Source organism: Chelon labrosus, assembly GCF_963514085.1.
Source record: "Chelon labrosus genome assembly, chromosome: 17".
Lineage (NCBI taxonomy): Eukaryota > Metazoa > Chordata > Actinopteri > Mugiliformes > Mugilidae > Chelon > Chelon labrosus.
Window position 1 is genome coordinate 17,076,073 of NC_140350.1, and position 20,123 is coordinate 17,096,195.

A 20,123-nucleotide genomic window follows, 5' to 3' on the forward strand; every position below is an offset into this window, starting at 1 on the left:
AAAGCGCCGTAAGACTACATTTCCCAGGAAACCTCGCGAGAACTTGGTTGTGTGTGTGTCATCAGCCAGACACCGGCGGCGTGGGGTTCCCTTGTCAAACTATTCTTGCTGTTTCTTCTGTTTAAACAACAGAGTAGCGAATAGCTTGTATTTTATCCAAAATGACGGTAGGTCCAATGCAATAATTAACAGCAGTTTAGAACGGTTAGCGCTGGTTAACAGGAAATACAAACGTTCCATCTTAGTATATTAACTTATAGCCGTTAGCCAAGCTAGCTAACGTGAGCTGTCGATCCAACTGCTGCATAAGAAATCTGACTCAGTTAAAACCAGAGATTACAGCTGTCTCTTTATGTTTGCGTTTGCTGTGACATAATCCATACTCAATTTACTTGCACTTGTCGCTGTTCATGTTTTGTTTTTTCCTCTAATAAGCCTAATGTCTTGCTCGGCTGTATTCCAGGAACGAAAAGGAACAGCAAAGTTGGACTTCTTGAGAAAGATTGAACTGGAAATCCAGGAGAAATGGGAGAGGGAGAAAGCTTTTGACCAGAATGCCCCGACAACTGTTGGGGAAAGCACGAAGTGAGTAGCTGGCTTATCTTGCTATCACGAAGAACCCAGTGTTTTTATTCTTGAAGAGTTTTTCTCCACAAGGAGTTGGTTTAATACTCAGCTGTGAGACCATCTGCATAGATTCCCATAGTCAGGAATGTCAGAGCAGTTTCTGCAAGTGTTATTTCCTTCAAGGAACAACAATCCGTCCATTATTCAAAAGAAATGCTGTAATAGATATACAGTGTACTTTTCTGTTGTTGCTCTCGGAAAGAAAAAAATAAACATGCAAGTGATTGTGAAGCTTTGAGCTTATTGTTCAGCTTACATGCACATGTTGAGTAAGCTAATACTGGGTACTCATATTGCATATATTTTGTATTGTTAATTATCTCTTAGTAAGTTTATTGCACCAAAGAACAAGACGTATTGCTCATATGTGTGAGATTATGTGGCACAAAATCTGATTCTGACACTTTTAGGCTCCCTGATTAACTGTTTTTGTTTTTATTCCAGCAAAAACAAGTACTTTGTCACCTTCCCCTATCCTTACATGAATGGCCGTCTGCACCTTGGCCATACCTTCAGCTTGTCAAAGTGTGAGGTAAGGAAATTAACTTTAAATGAAATTAAATCAGTCCACGTCATGGACCGATAGAGATTCAAATGTCGTCATCATCTGTTGTTTCATTTTGTTCTGCAGTTTGCCGTTGGTTACCAGTCTCTGAAGGGAAAGAAATGCCTCTTCCCATTTGGCCTGCACTGCACAGGAATGCCAATCAAAGTTAGTTTATTTTATTTTTTTGTCCTTAATTCTATTAAGTACAGTTTGTGTAGCTGCGATACCCTAGAGATGTAGGAAGTAATTTTAGGTATGACAGTTGTTTCCATTTGTCTTTTTTTGAGGACTGAACTTACCATGACATAATATATGTGACTTTGCTACTAACCCCACCTTTGTCCGTGTTTCTGATTTTCATAAATCCATATTTTATCCACCAGGCCTGTGCAGACAAGCTGAAGAGGGAGATGGAGCTGTATGGAAACCCTCCAGAGTTTCCAGACGAGGAGGAAGAAGAGAAGGAGAAGCCAAAGACATCTGATGAAATCATCATCAAGGACAAGGCAAAGGGCAAGAAGGTCAGGACTCGAGGGACAAATTTCTCAGTATTTTTTTATAACAGAATTTGGTCCATGTTTTTGTCACAAACAGTACAACTCATGGTTGTAAAGCAGAAACATAAATGCAATATGTACTTTAAATAATACGTAGTTACGTTATGTATTCAGGTTTTATTTTTATTCTCCACATGAACTCCTGACAAGAGAAGCTAAGTTTTCTGTGGGGACCTTATATCTGCACTAATTTGAAAGAACAAGCCACTATCATAAAAAAAATATGGGATTATCCCTCCCTAATTATCCTCTGCTTTCTTACTCACATAACATTTGGTTGAACATTCCATTTAAGTATTGTAACCTCTCTTAAAATTTATTTTCTAGAGTAAAGCAGTGGCCAAATCTGGGTCAGCCACCTTCCAGTGGGACATCATGAGATCTCTGGGCTTGAATGACCAGGAGATTTCTCGGTTTGCCAGTGCTGAACACTGGCTGGAGTACTTCCCACCTATGGCTATCAAAGACCTTAAACTGATGGGAGTCAAGGTGACTGATTCTAATAAGTTCACAAACTTTCTCTGTCTTCATGTGATATATCCAGATTTTGTTTCTGTGCTTGTGTCTGAACCTTACTTAGATTCACATTATTCTTAATAGTGAACCCCAGATTAATGCAGTGCCGTGGCTCAGACTTATTTAAACCTGTAGAAAAAGAGGTACAGAATAGAAGAGTTTCACTTTGGTTTGAGAAAAGAAGTTTTTTTTAAGTCTTGGTGTTCTGCTATCATCTCATAGGTGGACTGGAGGCGTTCATTCATCACTACAGATGTGAACCCTTTCTATGACTCCTTTGTCAGATGGCAGTTTATTACACTGAAAGAGAGAAAGAAGATCAAGTTTGGGAAAAGGTAAGATGTTATCCAGGTTTCTGTAGAATAGTTTACTTGTTCTATAGGAAAATCCTTTCAAGGAACACTGTATCTTTGTAGCTACCACTATCAGTTGATGTATAATGCTGTCCTGTACCATTGCCATGTAAAATGCCCAAATTCTTTTTCCCAATTTGTACATTGACTTTGCATAACCTTTCATGTGGACGTGAGCATTGGGTAGTTTCATTCGATATTTAAATAAGTCTTCTTTGTGTTCTTTAATCCCTCTATTCTTGGCTCCTCTGCAGGTATACCATCTACTCCCCAAAGGATGGACAGCCATGCATGGACCACGACAGGCAAACAGGAGAGGTAGGGGGGGAAAAAAAATAATTACTGAAGCATGCAAACCCAATACTTCAAGTTGTGGTGAACGGAGAGCTCTGATTTAATACTTTTGCACCTTTCTTGCAGGGAGTTGGACCTCAGGAGTACACCCTCATCAAGATGAAGATAGTTGAGCCTTATACTGCAAAATTCAAATCCAAAGTCTTTTATAGCAGGTAACATATCGCAAAAACTTTTTTTTTTTGTATGCTCTGAAGTAAAATTGTCATTGCGATGCATTCTACGCATCTTAATCTGAGACAGAGGTAAGGTCCTAACGCCAGTTGTCTTCCTCACAGCGGCATGAAAGGCAAAAACATCTTCCTGGTGGCTGCCACTCTGAGACCAGAGACCATGTTTGGTCAGACCAACTGCTGGGTGAGGCCCGACATGAAGTATGTCGCCTTTGAGACGACCAGTGGAGACATCTTCATCTGCACCAGCAGGTCTGCCAGGAACATGTCTTTCCAGGGCTTCACCAAGGAGAACGGAGTGGTGCCAGTGATCATGGAAATACTGGGCCAGGTATTCATTTATTTATTTATTGATTTAAATCAAGACATTAAAATATTCATTCATTTTAATGTGTTCTTTATTATTTATAGGAATAACTGTTTTTACAATGTAATTCAAGTCACAACCCTCCACTATTATTCTCTGTAGGATATCCTTGGCTCTGCGCTGAGTGCTCCGCTGACCTCCTACAAGATCATCTATGCTCTGCCCATGCTCACCATCAAGGAGGACAAAGGTATGAGTCAAAAGACTACTTGCAGTAGCTTGAGTGTGGCACATTCTGCTCCTCTGCAGCTGACTGTCAATAAAAGAAAGCTACTTGAAATGTATGCACTTTTATTACTAGAATTTATTATATTTCTACTATATAAGTTCTTTATTTTTTAATTTCTGTGGAGAGTCTGCTCTTAACTGTATCCTTTTTTTCATAAGCGCTTAATAAAATGAAAAGAAATCTCAAAACAGCTCACCAAGGACATTTTAGACAGCACATGTGTTGCATTGTCATGTCCAAGGATGGAAGAAAGAATAGTTGCATAGTTGTTTTTTATTTTGTCTCTGGTGCTTGTTTGTATTCAATCGCTCATGCCTACTGTGTAAGCCTCTTTCTAAGGGTTATGGGGGGTAATGAGAAATGGTAAATCTCAGTTCCAGATCAGTTCCAGGAGAGGAAATGTGGCCTCAGTCAGCATTTAATAGCTTTGAATGTGTGCAGAATGAAGTTAACACATTGCAGTATCATTTCATATATCTATCTATCGTCTCTGCTTTGTCTGTGTTTTCCTCAGGTACTGGTGTTGTTACCAGTGTACCATCCGATGCTCCCGATGACATTGCTGCTCTCAGAGACATCAAGAAAAAACAGGTGATGTTACAGACCAAATAATTTCAGTCTAGTTGTGTGCAAAAAAAATCCATAAAAAAAAAATACTCGCGAAAAGGCAGGAAATTAATTTTAGATGTCAGCTGTACTGTATTTTTTTTAGTTCAGGTGGTCCAAACACCTGGTTTTGAGGACAAGATATCATCATTTAAAATATAAAGCACATAATTAAATCACTGTTATTACTTGCACATCTAAAAGGCGCTGCGGGAGAAGTACGGAATCGAGGACAAGATGGTGTTGCCTTTTGAGCCGGTGAGCTAAAAAAAGATGATTTGATTGTACTCGGATCGCGCTGAGCCCATTTGGTTGAGTTCCACTTACTTAATGCATCATTAATGTGTGTTTGTGCATTTGCGTGCACTTGTCAGATCCCCATCATTGACATCCCAGGCTACGGGAACCTGTCTGCTCCACTGGTGTGTGACGAGCTGAAGATCCAGAGCCAGAACGACAAGGAGAAACTGGCTGAGGCCAAGGAGAAGGTTTACCTGAAGGGATTTTATGAAGGGGTGAGTTTCCTTAGTGTTTTGATAAATAAAAACCGCTACACAGGTCAGCAAAATGCAACCTCTCTGCACATCCCCTGCAGGTATAACTTTATGTTTGAAGCTAGTTTGATTTATTAAGGAAAACTAAATTATTCAAACTGGCTATTAGCTATGTGTTACTTTCAAGGTCTACTCATGAAAAACACAAGAGCTTGCCGAATGTGCACAACATGACACACAAGGCTTGGATTTATATATATTTTTTAAGCCACCTGTCATGTCCTATCATAACGATGTCAAAATTTGCAATGGGCCACAGTGGTTTGCATATGTGTACACACTCAGTAAGTGGTTTTCTGTCGAGCTGGGAAAACACTGCAGAGCCATGGCATGATTATTGTTGATAGAACGAGGCGACTGGTGAGTTTCTCTGAACAAAATTCTGCTGCAGATCATGCTGGTTGATGGCTACAAGGGGCAGAAGGTCCAGGATGTCAAGAAGCCCATCCAGAAGATGATGGTGGAGAAGGTAAGACATGTAGACTGTAGTTGAAACTTAACCTCCAGGTTTGAAACCATACTTGGTAACTTTGGCACACATTTTAAATTGCGTCCCCGTGTCTCTCTGTGAGGTTTAGAAGCATGTGGTTTTCATTCAGCCAATCGGAGAAGATCAAGGCAACATTCTCAGGTCAAATCAGGGTCAAATGTGGTCTGCAAGGTTTACCTCTGCATGAACGCTGAGCATAACTGCTTCATTAGGTATGCTGACAAGTGCCTGAATCAGCACTTATGTTCTAATGGTCTAAATAAATGTTTACATTTGTTTACCACTTAAGGTCAAGGAACTATATATGGTAAAATCATTCAATTTTGACTTTCCAAGTATTTCAGTGAGTGCCCTATAAAGGGTTAAATGCTTAGTAGTCCACACACCAGTGGGTTTCATCACCATGTCCACATCCATCTTCCATATACAGTCTTAAGTTTGTAATGCAGAAAAGAAAAGAAATACAATCAACTAACGCGTTTTGAATTCAGACTTTATCCTGTATAAACTTTGGTATTTCCCATGTCCGTGCAGTTACAGAAAATGAACATGCAAATTATGATGGAGGGGCGCAATTAGATTTTTAGACATTTTTTAATGCTGTTCCAGGGTGACGCCATGATCTACATGGAGCCAGAAAAACAAGTCATGTCACGTTCAGCTGATGAGTGTGTGGTGGCTCTCTGTGACCAGTGGTGAGTGCAGAAAGAAAAACTGACGAAGTATTGAAATCGGTGTAACCATACTGGTCCTATTCACTCATTCACCTTAGTTGATGCATAGTTGATAAAATTTGCATCATGTTTATTGTTTCACAGGTATTTGGACTACGGGGATGCTGAGTGGAAGCAGAAGGCCAACGAAGCCCTGAAGTCTTTAGAGACGTAAGACCTCGGATGCGCTCAATTCCCTTTCCTGCATTTTGCATTTAGTAGTGTGAAGATAACAAAGAGAGATGAATGCAATGAATTAATGCTATTATTTATTTATGCGCAGATTTTGTGAGGAGACCAGGAGAAACTTTGAAGCAACTTTGGCCTGGCTGCAGGAGCACGCCTGCTCTCGCACCTACGGTCTCGGTAAGCGGTTTCCTCTAAAATGTGTGTGAAAAATGAACTTCAGTTTCCTACACAAGAATTTGGGAGATGTTTTCGGTCCATAGATGGAGACAGAGGACTAATGATTAAGCACCTAGCAACAGTCCGCCTCTCCTCATACAGGAATAGATGCAGACTGAAGGCCAGCTGGCATACAGTAGCAGGCAGAGCAGTACAGTGTGGGTCTGTTGTAGAAATCTAATGTAGAACAGTGTCTCCAACCAGAAAACCAGACAATGCTTTTCATATTCTTTTTACTTGTGTCTCGCTTGTGGAGGCAACAAAAGAAAGAGTGCTTTCGTATTTTCCTCAAAAAACTTTATTTATATTGCGATAACTCAAGTACAAAGATGCAAACAAAGAGTGTCATTATTCACATTGTGTAAGCTCCAATTATTTGTCATCTGTGAATTTTGTTCGGTAACTTTAAAAGTTTTTTATTTTTTATTTTGTGGAGATATTTTTCATTGAACGGAAAAATCATACCACACAAGAATAGGGGCGTTAACTTCGATTTGAAGGCTGCAGTTATTTTTTAACAGTTGGTTGAATAAATATGTTGAGGCTTATTTAACATCAAGAAGTTAAATATTCGTTTGTTTGCAAAGATTAACATGAAGGTTTGAATGAAGGCATTCCTTTACATAATCTTTTTCTTTGCACAAGTATGCTGATCAGCCACAACATTAAAACCACTGACAGGAGAAGTTAATAACATTGACCATCTTGTGTCAGTTCAGTGTTCTGCTGGGAATCTTCTGGACCTGACATTCATGTGGATGTTACTTAGACATGTAGCACTTGCTTAGACCAGACCAGTGTCCCCCCACCCAATAGCAATGACACCCCTTGGTCACTTAGACTTAGATAGACTTTATTCATCCACAAGAGAAATTGCTAAAATCCACAAATTCACTAGATCCCAAACTCCTCAAGTATCTGTAGGACGATCCACAGAGGCCCCTCCCCTCAACCCACAGGACCTAAATGCCCCCACTAACAACATTCTGTTGCCAGACACCACAGGACACCCTCAGAAGGCCCATGTAAATTCTCTGATGAGTCACAACTGTTTTAGAGGCACAAGGGAGACTTCTACAATATTAGGAAGGTGGTCATAATGTTTTGCCTGGTCGGTGTGTGTAACTAGCTTGACAAGACGGCAGGTTACAGCAGATGTCTCTATTGATAACTTTTGTTTCACTGTCGTGGTTGTGTGTGTGTGTAATGCGTCTACATCCCCTGGTTACCATAGGAACACGGCTGCCTTGGGACGAGCAGTGGCTGATTGAGTCACTATCAGACTCCACCATCTACATGGCTTACTACACTGTAGCCCACCTCCTCCAGGGAGGTGTGCTCAACGGACAGGGAGACTCACCGCTAGGCATCAAGTACGGATACAAGAAGCACACACACATACACCTGCACACCAGAACAAAGATGTGTTAATCCCAAACTGCCGCTGTGTCTCTTATCCTAGACGTGAATTGTGTGCGAATTGCTTGCGGCGCAAAACACTCCCTTTAATAACCAGTTTAATTAAATTTATAATCATTAACATCAAAATGTCATTGGGCGAGTCTCTTCATTAGCATTGAAATAAAACAGGCAAAGAGAAGTTAAGCAACACTGTCAGAATGTGGTTTATATAAAAACGCACATTCACATCAAACTCCTTTTCTCCTCAACTCAACCCACAGGCCTGAGCAGATGACCAGAGAGGTCTGGGACTTTATCTTCTTTAAGACATCTCCTTTCCCCAAGACGGACATCCCCAAAGAGCAACTGCAAAAGCTGAGGAGGGAGTTTGAGTACTGGTACCCCGTGGACGTCCGTGTCTCTGGCAAAGACCTGGTGCCCAACCACCTGTCTTACTACCTGTATAACCATGTGGCTATGTGGCCTAAAGACAAGTGAGTTTCCCCACTTGACTGACTAAGGACGTAGAACGACTGAGGTCTTTGTTTATGTGCATTAAGCAAACACGTTTTATTTATTCAAACATTATTTCATTCGGTGTTTCACAGAAACCCAGTGCATTGGATTTTGGATCTGTGAAATATTATATGGAGATGTACACTCCCTTGCCAACACATTAGGGACACCAGTGAAAAATGAATGTGTTTTGATAAAATAGTCCTGCACTAAATTCTCCTTCATGACTGTTCTGATGTTCAGCTTATGAAAGAAAGGTGGTAATTCGACTGTGTGATCATTTTGGAGGATGTAGTTTGAGGTACTGTGTTGAACTGTTTTGAGTTAAAAGTGTTCTTGTTATTTAGCCTAACCCACTGACTAAAATGGGGTTGTCAAAATAATAGAAACGTGTCGGTACAACACAAACCACAGACTCCAAGATGAAAACACAGTTGAATCAACAGCTCGTTCAGTTATTTTAAACAAATGGTGAATAAAATAATCTTCACAAAGCCAAGATTAAAGGGGAACTACTGTTTTTTACAACCTGGACTTTATTTCTGGCATGAAATACGATCGTTTACTCAACCATATAACTTTTGTGTAATCCTTATTCCATCGGGAGATAATTAGATCAGCGTATATCCATGTAGTGGGAGTGACTGGGGCACCAAAACGCAGCTTCTAAATAACGTATTATCTGCCGTGAAACTCATGCATTTCACCAATATTTTGCTATTGTACACTAGTGCTATTCCCCTTTGAGTCCAGAGTTAGCTGTTATCATGTCTTCTGACCTGGATGATGTCGTCCCTGAGCGCAGCGCGCACCCGCGATGCTCGGCTTGTTTATGTGTAATTTGCTACTGCTAGTTTTTTGCAACATGGCTGAATATTTTTCCGATTCTGAGGTTGCGGACGAGCCATAGCAGTGGTTACAGACCCTGGATGATGATAACCAATAACTCCGGACTCAACGGGGAATAGCACTAGCGTACGATAACAAAATATTGGTGAAATGAACGAGTTTTGCGGCAGATAATGCGTTATTTAGAGGCCACGTTTCGGTGCCCCAGTCACTCCCACTATATGGATATACGCTGATCTAAATATCTCCCGAAGGAATACAAATTACACAAAAGTTATATGGGTGAGTAAACGATTGTATTTTACACCATAAATAAGGTCCATGTTGTCAAAAACAGTAGTTCCCCTTTAAGTGTGGCACTGTTATACATCAGATAATAAACTGGTGCGTGACTGTGCAGTATATCTGTAATCCTCTATAATATTATCAATTTAAACATCCAGCCATAATGTTTCTAGATTTCACAGGTCTTTAAAAAGTATTTTTTGATTTAAAAAATTGAGCAGAATCCTTGCATTGAGGGTAACTTGATGATGACAGCTGTGAAGATTTTGAAAATGACAAAATCTTGTCTCGTCTCATTTTCAGTGGGAAGTGGCCACAAGCAGTACGCGCTAACGGACATCTGCTCCTCAACTCTGAAAAGGTGTCAGATATCAACGCTGTCATATTAATGTGTATATATTAATTCAAATTCGCTATTAAGATTATACTTGGGTCTGGGACACAAGGTCTGGTCTCCTCTTATCTGATCATATGTGTGGTTTGTTTGACGACTTCCTGAGAAATTTAAAGCATTGCATTACGCATTTTGCAACAAAGCTTGTGTTTAGAAACCTAATCGTCTTAAATGTAAATAATTATCTGATTTTTTTTTTTTTTGGAGTTTTAAACACAGACAGCATGGATCTATAGTTTTATGACACTACGCTTCATATTGGCCTTGTGTGGGTCAGCAGACTTGCTAACATCTGTTTTATTTTATTCGCCAGATGTCCAAATCGACAGGAAACTTCCTCACTCTCAGCCAAGCCATTGACAAGTTTTCAGCAGACGGTACAATCATTTTTTATTTTATTTTATTATTTTCAATAATTTCTATCCTGTTACGCTCAAACGCGGGAGAAAAACCCACGGGCGTACATTTAGAACCGATTTTCACAGCGCACGGGCCATTACACTTGATTACATTATGAACATCTTTTATCCCCCGGTGAAGATAATTATAAAAATCGCTATCGTATAACGTAGCTGAAGTGTTGATACTGGGTGGCATGAGATATAGTGTGTGTCAGACCCCGTATAGTGCGCTGTAAGTAATGAGTTTTTGTGTAGTAATTTATGATGCAAGCTTTAATCCAGCTATAACCAGCAAGGCAGTGTGTATTCAGTCTGCTCCCTCTGCTAGAAGCAGCTAATTAGCGTCTTCATTAACAAATTCATAATATTATTGAAATAGAAGTGTGTATATAATCAATCATTGTGTGTGTGTGTGTGTGTGTATATATATATATATATATATATATATATATGCATGATCGTTATTCCAGGGAGGGTGTGCCTCCCGACAGTCAACAAGATGTAGAGGAACTGGGGGAATATATTTATATTTATATATACCTCGTTGTTGTAAAAGGGAAATTGCTTGGTCACAGTAGTGCTGTTGTACACAAAAAAATATATATATACTTTTAAAAACCACTGGTATAAAGGAAAATAATGTCAAATAGTCATTAAATAAAATAATAACATAAATAAAATACAATATATTTATATATACATACTTACATATACACCATCCTACCTTTCTTTTTTGGAGGGGGTGGGGGGCGTTATTTCCACTCTTTGTTTTAATGTTTTGAACAAACTGAATAATAGATAAGACGTGTCTCTGGAAGCTGTCTCGCCGTGGGTGGAAAGAACGTCACTCTCTTGACAGCAGGAAGATGTATTAAGTTGACTTTCTGTCTAAGAGCGTAGAGTGATATCGGCTCGATATCTGACGTTGTCTCTTGACTGTGGAATTTTTCCCAAAGCCTCTGAACTTCACCTGCCAAAGTGTTATGCAGAAGAGAAAAGAAGTGCTGTGACAAGTGGATATTATAGAAAAAACAACAACAAATGCTTATATTCAACCAGAGCACATTAAACTGACCACGCCATGTGGTTCTGCTGCTTTGACACACCTCTTCACTTCCTGTCTCAGGTATGCGCCTGGCTCTGGCCGACGCCGGGGACACGGTGGAGGATGCCAACTTTGTGGAGACCATGGCTGACGCCGGCATCCTGCGCCTCTACACCTGGGTGGAGTGGGTGAAGGAGATGATCGCCAACCAGAACAACCTGAGGACGGGACCTGCGGACACTTTCAACGACCGTGTCTTTGCCAGGTAGGCATGTGGATGCTAGATGGTGTGGATTGAAAGGCACAGACATTCATAGCTAAAATAAAGGTACAATGATCACATTATGCAAGGCCGTAGACAGGGATTTATGGGGAAGAAGAAATACATATTTGAACAGCAAGCACATTGCCCTGTCTTTGCGTGAAATAATAGATGTGAGGACCAAAAAAACGATAGGTAGTAGATAAAATTTGACCCCAAGTGTCATCGTCTAACCACCTTTACAGAAATGCTGCAAATGCGTACATCGGTTGAACTGTTTGTCTTCAATGTTTGGTATTTTACTTAATTGATTAATAGATTCATTGATTACTTTTAACTAAAATACATTTTCCATCAGCTAATCGGTGGTTCAACATCAAATTAAGCCATATTTAGCAGATATATGTTTACGTGCAAGTTCTTAAAGTCGAGGGAGACGGTGGGATTTTACCGGCTTATGTCAACTGAATGTTTTTTTTTTTTTTAATTGCCATTTGGAACTCCAAGTCAACTTTCAGTCAACTGGATGTAAGCCAGTCTGGCAGAGTTTTTATATATTTCAGTGCTGAAAAGTGACTGATTGAAAGATGTTTGTGCACCTGTCTAGTGAAATAAATGCAGGCATCCTGAAGACGGAGCAGCACTATGAGAGGATGATGTACAAGGAGGCTCTGAAGAGCGGCTTTTTCGAGTTCCAGGTAAATATAATGTCCATGATTAAACTCCTCTATGATCGTCCTTTATAGCTTGAGGACCTGCACACTCCTTAAACATTTTATGAGATCGTGTGGATGCTGCAATGAGGGCTGAATCAGCAAGTATATAGAGCATAAAATGATGCTTGGAAAAGCTTTTTAACCTCTTTTTAATGTGTGTATTCAGGCAGCCAAAGATAAGTATCGGGAGCTGGCCATCGAAGGCATGCACAGAGACCTGGTGTTCCAGTTCATAGAGAGACAAACTCTGCTGCTGGCCCCCATCTGCCCACACCTTTGTGAATACACCTGGGGGCTGCTGGGCAAGGTAAGCAACTGTGTGCCCTGACTGGGTTCAAATCCCTCATCCTGTATTTCATTTAAATATTTTCGTTAACTTTAATTTAAAACAGAAATGCACATGTACACCTGGGATTAAGAAGCTGCGTTCGTGTAGGCCGGCAGTTGCGCTGCTCCCACGGCTCATTTACCCTGTGTGAAATGGCCACTAACATATTCCCGCTGATGTACATGTGCACCGGGAGCCTGTCCTCACACCACAGGCTTCGTCCCCCTCTCTGCAGTGTGAAACGAATGCGCACACTGCTGCACGCTTCCATCAGCACTGAGAGCCAGGAATATTTTTAACACTGAAATTTATGAATATGAAGGAGCGCTGCTGTGCTGGAGATAGTTTTTTTTTTCTTTTTTTTTTTTCTCTCTCCCCCACTTGTCGCTTAGCAACAACAAGAGGCCCACAAACCAGTGTTTTCTTCAATCATGTGTTCAGCACCACTAGCAAAAGAGCTCAGAGGCGCTGTATGGACACGGAGGTACACAGTCTGAGATTGCATGCCTGGTTAATGTGGCATCTGCTAGTTTTGCCATGATGGTCGTGGGACCATCTGGCTGTGTAGATAATGTGATTCTAAAGGTCTCGTGAGCTACAGACATTTGTTGTAGTTTTGGTGTTTTAAACATAGACTGTATATAAATATGTACAGTGCGTCCACACTTCCTTGCATTGGCCAAACTGATGCTATTTTCCCGGAGATACGGGCAGCGCCATCTTGCAAGTTTGAAGCCAGGGTCTGCGCAGTACGGTCTGAGAGTGGAGCCACGCAGAGCCGCGTTATCGATGACCCGACCACACTTCTGCCAGACTCACTTGCGTTTTCGTTTAATTAATACTACGCTCTGCTCTACCTCCACCAGTTACAAGGAATTGTTGGATTATACACTGTACTCATTTTAATTTTTTTACAACTCTTTATGAAAAAAAAAACTATTTGACATGAACTTTGTATTTTAGTTTGGCCCAAGTCCCATCCACTAACATGGAGGGGGTGGAGCTTATGATCTATACTGCAGCCAGTCACCAGGGGGAGCTCTACTTGCTTTGGCTTCACCTTTAAGAAGCAGTTTTGCCGTCCATCCTTATTCAGTTTATGGTTTCAAAACAAAGCACAAACTTTTTTTTTCTTCTTCTTCACCAACTCCCCTTTCCCTTCTTTTCCCCTCTTTCTCCTGCGACAGCCAACTTCTCTGATGAAGGCTTCATGGCCTGTGGCCGGTCCAGTCGACGAGATTCTGATTCGTTCCTCCCAGTACCTTATGGAGACAGCGCACGACCTCCGTCTGCGACAAAAAGCGTACATGCAGCCCCCTAAAAACAAGGTAAGATGTGTGTCTTCACTGCCACTTTTCATTCTTCCCAGTTGTAATGGCTTTTTAATTTAACAGTAAAAATTAATATTGATTTCAAAATTGATTGCTTTCTTGTTATTCGTTTTTTTTTTTTTTTTATGTTGTAAAGTGTTCATTAGGCGTAGTAATTAAATTGGAGATAACAGTGTGTAGGAGACTTTTGTCCCTCAGGTGTTGTTGTGTTGCAGAGGACAATGACGCAGAAAATGATGAAAACTATACAATCAGAAGCCTGAACCAATCAAGCACTAGGAGCCTAAAGTAATGGTGGAGTTCAGCAGCAATTCAGTTCTGCAGAACTATTTGAAAATATTCATCATAAACTAAAAGCTGTTTCAGACATAATTAGTTTTGTGTCTCTCTTTGCTGATCAAAAATAGAGGCAGTTAAGTTTTTAATATATTTGTTTCAGTCTGAACTGAACAAACTATCTAACCAGCTTGGAACGTGATGCAAAAGTAAATAGACAAGAAGCCGTTTTGTTTTTTTCAGTTTTTTTCCTCCTGGTCCTAATCTGACATGTAGCCGTTGTGGATCATTGAAGCGGTCTCTTTGTGACACTCCAGCAGCATCCTGCATCCCTTTCGATACACTTGATGACTTAAGTCTGCGCTGTGTTCACAGCGGGAAAGTTGGAGACCATTGTTAACAGTACGGCACTTCAACTAAGTGGCTGAGGGCTGCTGGGAGAAAAGCAAAACAAGTATTGACGAGATCCAAAGCGGACGATATCTCGGGTTCCCAGGCCGCCGCTATTGATTTGTTCCAAATGTTTTGTTGCCATGGCTGCTGGATGGGAAGGATGAAAAGAGAGAGACAGCAGAGGCTTTTTAATTGTGTTTTAAAACACAAGATGAATGTAAAGGAGGCAGAACAATTATTTTATTTGTGAATGTGCAATTGTCCATATTAAAAAAATAATAATAATCATGATAGTTCATCTGGAAATAAAAATTAGTTTATTGATTGATTATGCCTAATAGTGGTGCTACAGCTTTTTTTCTCTTGGATAAGTTGCCTACTACTTACATATTTTTTTTATTTTATACTTAAAAACAAAAAGTGTCACATTAGGTCATGCTGTACAGGACTAGAGTAGACTGGACAGCTGTCACTTAAATTAAGTTCAGAGGTCCCCATAATCGCATTAGACGAGCACTCTCTAAAGCAGCTGTTTACTTTTGATTGAGGTACAAATGAGATTCATCTGGAATTTTTTTGGTCGGAAGCATTTTGTTTTGTGATCCTGCAAAAATACATTTCTGTCTTGCATTCAACGACGTAACTCAGGAACAGAAGGGGAGATCGTGAATGCATACTAAATTAGTGACGCTAATATTTGAGTGCTTTTATTTTTTTTCAGCAAAGTATTCGAAGTATTGTCTTCTGTCATTGCTACAACTTTTTGTCCTGTTATAATCTGCTTTATTGGCCAGGCTTGTGCAGCTCGACTGTTTGGTGGATGTGTGCAAGGTGATGATTCTAGTTTAATCCCGTTCTCCTTCAACAGAAAGGTGACTCTAAGCCCCCAGCCAAGCCCTCCCACTGCACCATCTACGTGGCCAAGAGCTACCCTCCTTGGCAGCACAGCGCCTTATCCCTGCTTGGCAAGCATTACAAGGTGGGAAACAAACACAGGACCTGACGTTATACCCTAAATAGAGTTTGTCCATTTTTTTTACTGCATAGTGATGCATTGACATGTTTTACCCTTGTCAATAAAAAATGTGTCTGCATGTATGGTTACTTATCTCTTTTTGTCTTTCCAGAATAACAATAAGGTTCTTCCGGACAACAAAGTGATAGCAAGCGAGTTAGGAGCCCTGCCTGAACTGAAGAAATACATGAAGAGAGTCATGCCTTTTGTAGCCATGATCAAGGTAAGTCCACCGGCCATGTCAGACTTTTTATGATTTTTAACTATTGAATCTTTATTGTTTGAGTTTAGTTTGTTTACGGCTTAATACGCTGTTTGCGCCATATGTCTTATCTTTTTATGTTTGCACAGCACCACTCTGCTGCTAATTGGTCTAAAGTCCCCCCCGTTCTGTTATTCGACCCGTAAAACTGCAGTTTGCATTTCCAAAAACAGTTTATTATATTCCTTTTTGTGTCAAAAGTTTTTGCCGATATGCCGTAACAACTTGAACAACCGCTGCATTGAGCGACTTCACAAATAAATTCCAGCAATACTCCAGAGTTCAATGTGTTTATTGTTTGAAAATGTGCAAAACACAATATCAACATTCATAAAAATACTAGTCTGTATGTCTTGGTCCAGCAACTCTTATCCCCTTTTTCTTTATTTCAGCTGCACAGCTTTCAGATCACATGAAATTCTTATCCCTTTGCAAGCTCTATCACTTCTGGCTAAACAGTTCTTTTGATCTAAATGCAGCATCCAACAGATAAACACAGGCATTACAGGATGCTAATGATGACAATGATAAAATAAAATTTTAAGTATCACTGCAGTTACCAATGAAGCTTTAAATCCAAGGTTGAGTAGCTAATAAAAGATCAGAAGCTTATTAAAATTTCAGATGTCATATCTCTCGACTCTCTGGGCTTTGTTCAGGTGTTGCCGTTTCAGTGCAACGATCAAACAGAACGAACCTAATAAATAGTCATGAGCTTTGTATTTGTCCGTGGTTTGTTTCCCAAGCTGGTCCTTCCTGCTTTCAAGTTGTTTTCTCTCACAGCTGTCCTTGTTTGACGGTTTGTTTTAGCTCTCTGGTGGCAGCGTCAACGTGACGATCGGTTTAATGCTGAATGAAAAATAAACTTAATTGTGGTTTCTTCAGCAGTGAGATGAAATATTGAGTTTCCTATTAGTCTTCATCAATTGAATCCTGGTTTTATTGGTTTCTTGATTGTTCATGCTTGTATGTGTGACTCTGACACTGTGGGGGTTTTGCTTTCTCTTGTTCAGGAGAATCTGGAAAAGAATGGACCCAGAGTCTTGGATTTGGAGCTGGAGTTCGATGAGAGGGCAGTTCTCATGGAGAATCTGGTCTACCTAACCAACTCTCTGGAGGTATGTGGTCGGCAATATATTATTAAATGTGTTGATTGGACCAAAGCAGCAAAACCAACATCACAACTGCCCAAGTTTATATAATTGTCAAGCTGTAGCATGCAGTAGCATCATTTTGGTTTTGCTATTTCTGCAGAAGTAAGCTGAGACAATCCTGTGCTTGGTTGTCAAACAGGAAATCCCTTAATACTTGTGTCTGCACAAAATCTTATTCTAAACTCTTGCAAGGACAATTATACGTAATGCAAATACGAGGCAAAAAATGTGCGGTTCAAACGTGGTAACTGAAACGTGGTAATGGGTAATAATAAGTAATATGTGGGCATGTTGGTATTTTTCTCCTCTTAAATTAAATCCAACTTGGCCAGCCAGATACAAACACCAAAGAGTCTCACTGAAATACCACTCCTGAGGCTACGTGATGGATTACTGTAAAGCCTTGAAGTCTGCAGAAGCCTGGTTAACACCACCAGCATTTGCCAGTCTGCATACTAAAACACACCTGTAAACACACCATCTTGTGCTCAGCTGGCTCATCTTTTGTTTCACGTCGTCTACAGCTGGAGCAGATTGACGTCTTGTTTGCATCGGAGGCTGATGACAAAGTGAAGGAGGACTGTTGCCCAGGGAAACCGTTTTGTGTTTTCAGAACCGAGGTAAACACGTTTGCATATTCTGTACTTGTGTATGTGCACACATTTGTCTTTCTAAGTACCAGTCTTTCAAATAAACAGTTAAACTGTGTCTCGTCTCCTTTTTTTGTGTGTGTCATGCTTTTGTCTCCCTAGCCTGGAGTGTCTGTGTCCCTGATCAACCCTCAACCATGCAGTGGCCTGTTTTCCACAAAGATTGACATCCGACAAGGGGACAGCAGAGACAACATCGTCCGCAGGCTCGCCAAGGTCAACAGACTGATAAAAGGTCAGTATGATAAATAGACAAAGAAAATAAGTTTACAAGGATTTGAGCAGATTATTCATCTTTTTGGTGTCAAATTTCTAATTTCCTGGTGGCTCAGCTGACTGAGACGCATATTATGTAACTGATGGTCTGCAGCCAGATCTTTGCTGGCACTATTGTTATGCCAGCCAGCCCATCCTTTTCCTTTCTTTGCCATCTGCCATCATTGCGCACAGAAAACCGACCAACTCCCTGTCGTGATGGAACTGTGGCACAGTGTATAAAACTATTTCTAAACACTTTTCTTGAGTGTTCCCAAGAGCACAGTGGTCTCTGTAATCGTCAAACGTTTGGAACGACCGGGACGCTTCCCTGGGTAACAGAGCTAGAAGTGTCTTGGTCAGGGAAGTGACAGAATAGCCCACTTGAAGTTTACTGAATGGTATTTAGAAGACTCTTGAGTGAATAGTGGTGTGTTCCCACTACCATCAAAAAAAGGTCTGTCTACGAGTAATGTTCAGTGGAAGCCTAAAATATGCTACAAACTGCTTGATTGGGGGTGGGGGTGCCTGGTCTGGTCTAGGTGGGTGGTGCATGTCCAGGTAACATCCACACGAATACCAGGTCCAAAAGTTTCCCAGCAGAACATTGAACTGTCGCAAGATGGTCAATGTTATTTATTTCTCCTGTCAGTGGTCATAATCTTGTGGTTGATCGGTGTGCATTATGTAATGGCAGTTGATGCCATAATAATAAAAAAAATTTCATCCTTATCCCCTTTCACTCTTTAACACGATCTTATCTTCTGTCCCAATCCATTTGCTGTGTCTCATCTCCATCACTTCTTCCTTATTCTCTATTTCTCCCTTCCTTTCTTTTTGCCTGTTTTGCCTCTGACCTTCTCTTACTCCACACCAACCAGATCTGTCCCGGGTGAAGTTGATGCGATACGAGGACCCCTTACTCGGACCTCGCCGGCTGCCTGTCCTGGGACAGGAGGAAAAAGGCAAGCTGCCCATCTCCAACAAGTCTGTGTTCAGCGTGAACGTGGAGGAAAAGAAGGTCACTCTGGCTGACAACGGCCTCATTGCAGACGTCGGAGACACTCTGGTTTATCTGGTCCATTAGAGTAACTGTTAACGCACATGAGGGCGCGTTCAGCAGTGACTCCTTCTGAACAACTGAAATTAATCATGACATGTTACAATAAAACGGGTCATTTTGACTCAGAGCAACACACCACCGACTCATAGGTGTATTTGTTTTATAATTAATTTCTTTGTAGCCCCGGCTAGTAGTGATTTTAATTTTCTCACAGTTTTTGTGTTTTTTTATTTTTTTTTTCACTGCTGAATGTGACCTAGTGGGACCTGAAAAGTTTGCTTTCATCCTCCCCCCTTTTTAAAAAAAAAAACAACCAAAAAAACAACACATACAGCTATTAAATTCAGATCTGGATTTGGTCATCCCTCTGATTCAGTTCTGCGCTTCGGGGCTTATGGTTCTTTTTTTTCGTCATTGTTGTACGCGAGGATAATACCAGAATTTGTATTCCGTTCTGCAGGACTCAGGACATGAACCCCCAGTCGACTGTGTCAAAGTCTGTTGTTCAATCTTTAAATTTGCTTCCTGTCTTATACACAATAACGGCCAATCATCCATCTAATAAACACCTATCTTCTATTTGGCCAATCACTTATTTTATGGTATTACATTTCTCCTGCTGCCTCCTGAATGTTTTCATATATGAGGTGTTGTTTTATACATCGAAGGTGGGGGAATATGGTTCCTTCTTGTTTTGTTGGACAGCTCTCCTGTTTTCAAGCCGTGGATGGTGTGTGTCTGGCTTTTCCATTTAAATAATAATAATAAAACCTAAGTATTATTCAGCCTCGATGTTGTTCCTTTCTCCTCTTCTCTTGCCGCTAATTATAGCTAAATAAGACAAGTGAGAGGCATGGTTTTGGGGAAGTTATTAGCTGGAGTTGACTTTGAGTTTGGATAAGCAAGGAGAAGAAATAGCTCATCAGTTTCAACTTAGCGAATAAATAAAATATTGACAAAACTAAACTGTTTATTCAGATAATTTCAGTTGAGATACTTTTGAAGGGAAAGTTCTGCATTTAGGGAAATCTCTATT

At 40.5% G+C, this 20,123-nt stretch overlaps 1 protein-coding gene across 1 annotated transcript; it reads left to right on the top strand.

Moving 5' to 3' along the window:
* Nucleotides 1-63: 63 nt before the first annotated feature.
* Nucleotides 64-19,872, top strand: lars1b (leucyl-tRNA synthetase 1b). The gene is made up of 32 exons (XM_084564443.1): nt 64-167; nt 464-585; nt 1,072-1,159; nt 1,259-1,339; nt 1,558-1,695; nt 2,059-2,220; nt 2,470-2,582; nt 2,855-2,918; nt 3,021-3,109; nt 3,233-3,458; nt 3,597-3,684; nt 4,238-4,314; nt 4,534-4,587; nt 4,704-4,844; nt 5,275-5,352; nt 5,983-6,068; nt 6,192-6,257; nt 6,370-6,452; nt 7,726-7,864; nt 8,174-8,386; nt 9,846-9,903; nt 10,250-10,313; nt 11,464-11,647; nt 12,252-12,342; nt 12,527-12,667; nt 13,876-14,016; nt 15,557-15,667; nt 15,816-15,926; nt 16,979-17,083; nt 17,644-17,739; nt 17,872-18,004; nt 18,906-19,872. The coding sequence occupies exons 1-32, from the start codon at nt 162-164 to the stop codon at nt 19,109-19,111; spliced, it is 3,555 nt and encodes a 1,184-aa protein (XP_084420569.1). The 5' UTR covers nt 64-161; the 3' UTR covers nt 19,112-19,872.
* The last annotated feature ends 251 nt before the right edge of the window (nt 19,873-20,123 follow it).